Here is a 5,206-nt window from a genome sequence, read left to right as displayed (position 1 = left end):
AAACAGCTCTATTGTAGTCCAGCCTTTACTTCCGTGACAGACATGCGTCACTTCATAACACACGTTATAATGCTCGCCTAGCTGCTAGTGTGGCACGCCCTCAAAGCGCCTTGTCCACGAGAATTAAAATGTTACGTATGAAAGATTCATTTGTTAACATTTGAATAACTTACCATTCTAAAATGTCTTGCTCCAGTCTAGGTTGCGAAGCTGGTTTGGGTTCTCATCTGGTACAACCTCTAAATACAATTGTGAACCTAAAAATCAGCATGATATGAGGTTTTTTATATTTGTAGAAATTATGTAAATTATATAAATGTATATAACACAAACATATTACTACAATTATTACATTACAATTATAATTCAATGCATAACATGCTGTAATCTCATTTATCATATTCCTGAACAACCCACTGTGTTGTATTATACAATAGCTCAACACTGAGTATTTACTGTTTTCTGTTCAATAAAGGAATTGCATCGTTTATAAACGGAGATGTATTTAATTTTAGAGAGGAAGAATGGCATGCTGTGTCGTGGCATGGTTGACTGATCAAGCAATATTTTTTTGTGTACATTCATACCACATAGATGTTCACAGCTGATTATGTTCTGAACAGAGACAGAGATCAAACATAGATGTTTCTTTCTGCACGGATAGGTTTTAGTTCTGTTATACAGAAGCTGCTACAAACCATGGCCAATATACACTAGTAATGGGTTTCAAAAGTGTGTGTGTGGGTGTGTGTTTAAGAAAGACAGAGATAGAGTTGTCACTATTTTTATTCTGCACGTTGAGTTTTTTTCTGATGCAGTGTGTTTTAGTTTGATATGTTCACTGTGCTGAGACGTATACTGACTGAATAAGAAGCAGTGCTGTGTTGTTTTTCTCTGCTCATTTCAGGGTGCACTAAAAAAATTGTGTACTAAACTGTAATGTACTAAATTAGTACTGCTCTGGGTTTCCACTTTTTGAAGAAAATAAACCTACTGTAAATGTTACATCAGCCCTATATTGCACCCAGTAGTACACACATACGTCACATGCTATTTAAACATTAATAGAAACAGACCAAATGTATAAGTGAATGTAGATTTATTCACTCAGAATATATTTATTAAACCACATACCGTTTGTGCTGTTTTATATTGTACAAGGTGTGAATTGGAAGGTTTATCCAAAGCATATTTTGTGATCACCCTGTAGTATGCTTGTTACTGTACCTTTATGTAATTATATTTTTTTTTTTCTTGTTTTTAGGCATCTTTTAAGTATTGTTTTGCATGAGACAAAATGGTGACATTTACAGTATTGTAGGTTGACACTAAAAACAGGCTTTTTCAACATATTCTCTGCACCTGACAACTATCCTTATTGGCCCTATGTATATCTTAAACCTGAGATTACTTAACAAATCCAGACTGGTGTACATTGTTAAAGTCTTATTTATTATCTAAACACAATCAACTACAACTACTGTGTAGTCTCTCTCTCACTAAAGTTTCTAGAGAAAACAGGTGTGTGTCTGAGTCCTCAGGCAAAATTGTTCTCACAGCGTCAGCCAGCTGAAACAGGTACTCAGAGTTTTGCCCGCTTGGACCGGTCGAGTTGACAATCTGGTTGGCTATCTCCTCCAGTGAGGCGGGGCCGAGGTAGTCTGGATTGTCCTGAGAGCCGATGTAGAGCAGCATCTCGCTGGGCGGGGGAGAGAGTGGTGGGCGGGGGTGAAAGGTCACAGTGATGACCTCATAACCACCTTTTTCTCTGTAGTCGAGGTAGCTCTTCACTTCCTTCTCTCGGCCTGTCGGCAGCTTGTAAGCAACACCCCAAACACATCCCTGGAGTGAAAGAAGAAAAAGATATAGCTTGGCATCTCTTGGAAAGAATGCAGAATGAAGAACTTAACAAAGAACAGTCTATTAGCACTGCCATCTTCTTTCCTAAACCGTAGTACAGTAACTGCAGTGTTTTCCCTAGCTTTATCCAGGATTTAGGTGTGTGTATTTGGTGTGTATGTGTGTGTGTGTGGGGGGGGTTTAAACATCCTTCCTTTTTAAAAAGAAATTGCAATATCCCCATATGTGTCTCTTTTTGGTTGTTTGTTTTTCATACAATCATCATTCATCTTGAATGACCTGTAACAGCCAACGAGATTTTTTTGTAACGTTTTTAATGCCTGATCTGCCTGGGTTCGATTTTTCCCGCGAAGTCACAGAACGATTTGCGGCAGGTAGACGGCGCTACGGTAACAAATTCTGATAGGTCACCGATTTCTTTGAAACACCGGAAAGCTTGTGTTAGTTTCTTAAACTTTCTATGGTGTTAGCCGGGTAAAGGATGCATGAGATATATCTCTGTAGTATTGTAATGTTATTTTACAAGATATCCGCTGTAGTTAGGTCTGTAGCTGATACTGGGACAGGACCATCACAGAAAAGAAGTAAATTAAACACAGAACTCAAAGCTAGAAGGTAATGTGAAGGACAACGGACGAAATCGGAGCAAATCGGTCGGATTTTCAACAGATGGCGAAAAGTACAGGATTATAAGTGATTCAAAACTGTCCCCGAAGTGGCCCTCAGGTATGTAATATGCCTATTTCATTCATAAAATAACTTTACAATGCGCAATGTAATTTTACGTCATCCGATTACGGCCTAGTGCGGACTGCGGCCGTTTTTTCTTTTACTCCGTGTTTGTGTTGGCCTACTATTTTCTTTTCCCTTGTCCTCCTGTAACGTTACTTGTGTAAAGCGTCCGTGGATTTCATTAAATGGGCTATATAAATCTTATTACGTTGGTTGCTACAACAAACTCTATGCTATGGCTAGTGACACAGTGATACCCGGTGTTCCGGTTTAACGAGAGTCCATGTTAACTGGCGACCGTCAGCCAAACGCGTCTGTTGTTGTCGTGGTGACGACAGCTATTGAAAACGGGAAGAGAATACGTAGCTGTCGGCGTGAAAGCCTTTTTGTTAAGTTGTCATTAATGTTCAACATAACGACGTGTACGTTACCTCTCTGAGGACTAAGTATCTAGTCCTTTTAACAGTAGAAAAAAAATGAACTAAAAACTTGGATTCGAACTCGTAGATACCTTTGTGAGAAAATTTTTAAGTCTCAGCATGCTAACGCAGCGCGCCATAACATCGTGTCTGCCGGGCATGGCTTGATAGCGACTCAAACGTCACACAGCGTCTTTTTAAATAAGGAGGCAGCCAACAAGGTCAATTTGTGACCACACCACCCTGCTTGCAAATAACTCACAAGTTGCTCTTGCTCAGAAATTGTCTTTAGTTTGTTTGAGTCCCACAAAATGCACGTCATGTACGTTTGTACATTCAAATCAACCTGAAACTCAAATGTCCATATCTGACAAAACAAATAATAAGTCTCAGCTATCTCATATATCATAGCTTTAAAACAAGAGGCAGTCAGATCAAGTTATGACCACTGTAGCCTAAGCTACTAACATTAATATAAACCTTCAACCTTCAAGGTTAGGCTATTAACGCCTCCTTTGGTCACCACTCCTTCCAGTTCTCAGCTGCAAATGACTGAAATGAACTATTAAAAAACCTCTAAAATTCTAAACCCTTATCCCACATGTCTTACCTCGGGATCCTCCACCAGTGTCACCACCCGGCCAGGCTGTAAAGGACACAGAGGCACAATCATGTCAAGGAGCCAGGTAGGATTATGTAGAAGTCATATTATAAAATTGTATTTAGTACATACTCTACAAATGTCAACCAAACTAAATATGGTTGTTGTATGTAAATGTTATGGTAATAATACAAGCTAAGGTAGCATACATTGTAATGAATAACCTGTTTTGTTAATGTTTAGTTTAAATTCCCCGAATAATAATGACAAAAAAAAGAATAAAGTAAATATATATAGCACCACAATGAGCTGCTGTATGAGGTCACCATAGACTGTATGAAATAAGTTAGTAGTAGTGTCTAAAGATCTCTAGACACTTACTCTGTTTAAGAGATCGGCCTAAATAAGACTTGTGGATCAAATGGCAACATCCAGCAATGTCTCCCTACTCTTTAATACTGTATAACTTAGCTATAGTTAAGGTAGTAGCTACCTTAACTACTAGCATTAGCTAGCTAGCTAGCTGTTATACGATACTATTATTTCATGGCCAGCTAACGCTTAAAGTTACAGACCAAATGTGATGTTTTAAAGTAAATTAACAATTTCACCAGACTGTCAAGTGTGTACTTATCTTTTTGTGTTTACACAATAAATTAAAACTAATAACTAGAATTTTTAGAATGTTGTGTTATTATCCAATTATATTTTTTTGTTTAACGCTACATTTCATATCCTGCTGTCGCCGGATTTTGCCCTAATTGACAAAGCAACACTGAGCACACACACGGCAACTTTGCATCAGTTATTGGGACTGTTAACGTTATACAGCTAGCTAGCTATCCCAAAGAGAGAAGAAAGTATGCTCACCTTACCCGGTACTCCTCGGTGGTCGGTACTGCCCTGCCAAAACCGACGGCTGAAGCCTTTTATGTAGCCTATTCTTGTTTCCTCATAGGGAAAATCCACTTTCCATATAAGGGACCCGTAACCGAAAACCCACATAATAGGACACGCTAAGCTAAGGACGGTTAAGCAGAACTAACGTTAACGGTCAACGTGTTAGGACTGACTGTACACCTGCAACAGCGATGTTTTGGTTTAACAGTAGTAACACGCACTCATTTTTAGCTCTGTCCCAGGACTAGACGTTCAAATCATCTGTATTATGTAAGCACCATAGACTGTTGACACGCGTACTTCCGCTAAACAACTTTCAGTATAAAGCTCATTTTCCGATCATATATTACACATTTTGAAACATTAACCAATTAGTGGGGTTCTTTGCAGCTAATCACAATAGGCTACGATGTTGTCTTCATAACGTTTTGTTTGTTCCTATGTCGTATCACTATGGCATGTATTTAAGAGCTTTTCGCTTTTATTTCGAAGGTAAATCGCCATTCTGCAATTACGTTGTTTGTTATGTGAGGCGATGGGCCAGAGCAACACCGTCGAACCTGCCCAACTACAATACGTTTTTATTTTAAGTTAGCAAAATTGCCATGACAGTGAGATCCATATAATTAAAGTTTATTTTTATGTTATCTATTTGTTTTATGTTTGTCAGTAAAGTATAATCGTTTTTAGTTAT

At 38.4% G+C, this 5,206-nt stretch overlaps 1 protein-coding gene across 1 annotated transcript; it reads right to left on the bottom strand.

Moving 5' to 3' along the window:
* Window positions 1-1,082: 1,082 nt before the first annotated feature.
* chac2 (ChaC, cation transport regulator homolog 2 (E. coli)) lies at window positions 1,083-4,796 on the bottom strand. The gene is made up of 3 exons (XM_032502562.1): window positions 4,483-4,796; window positions 3,622-3,657; window positions 1,083-1,842 (listed from the first exon to the last, which is right to left on the bottom strand). The coding sequence occupies exons 1-3, from the start codon at window positions 4,615-4,617 to the stop codon at window positions 1,468-1,470; spliced, it is 546 nt and encodes a 181-aa protein (XP_032358453.1). The 5' UTR covers window positions 4,618-4,796; the 3' UTR covers window positions 1,083-1,467.
* Between the last annotated feature and the right edge of the window lie 410 nt (window positions 4,797-5,206).

Source organism: Etheostoma spectabile, chromosome 21 (genome assembly GCF_008692095.1).
Source record: "Etheostoma spectabile isolate EspeVRDwgs_2016 chromosome 21, UIUC_Espe_1.0, whole genome shotgun sequence".
Taxonomy (NCBI): Eukaryota; Metazoa; Chordata; class Actinopteri; order Perciformes; family Percidae; genus Etheostoma; species Etheostoma spectabile.
This window is presented reverse-complemented; position numbering and strand designations above follow the sequence as displayed.

Bases quoted from the DNA above. Each gene is read 5' to 3' on its own strand.
- chac2 (XM_032502562.1), bottom strand. From the start codon at position 4,617: ATGTGGGTTTTCGGTTACGGGTCCCTTATATGGAAAGTGGATTTTCCC. The intron at 3,658-4,482 runs GTGAGCATACTT...TGTCCTTTACAG, and splicing joins ACCGAGGAGTACCGGGTAAG to CCTGGCCGGGTGGTGACACT. The intron at 1,843-3,621 runs GTAAGACATGTG...CTTTCACTCCAG, and splicing joins CACTGGTGGAGGATCCCGAG to GGATGTGTTTGGGGTGTTGC.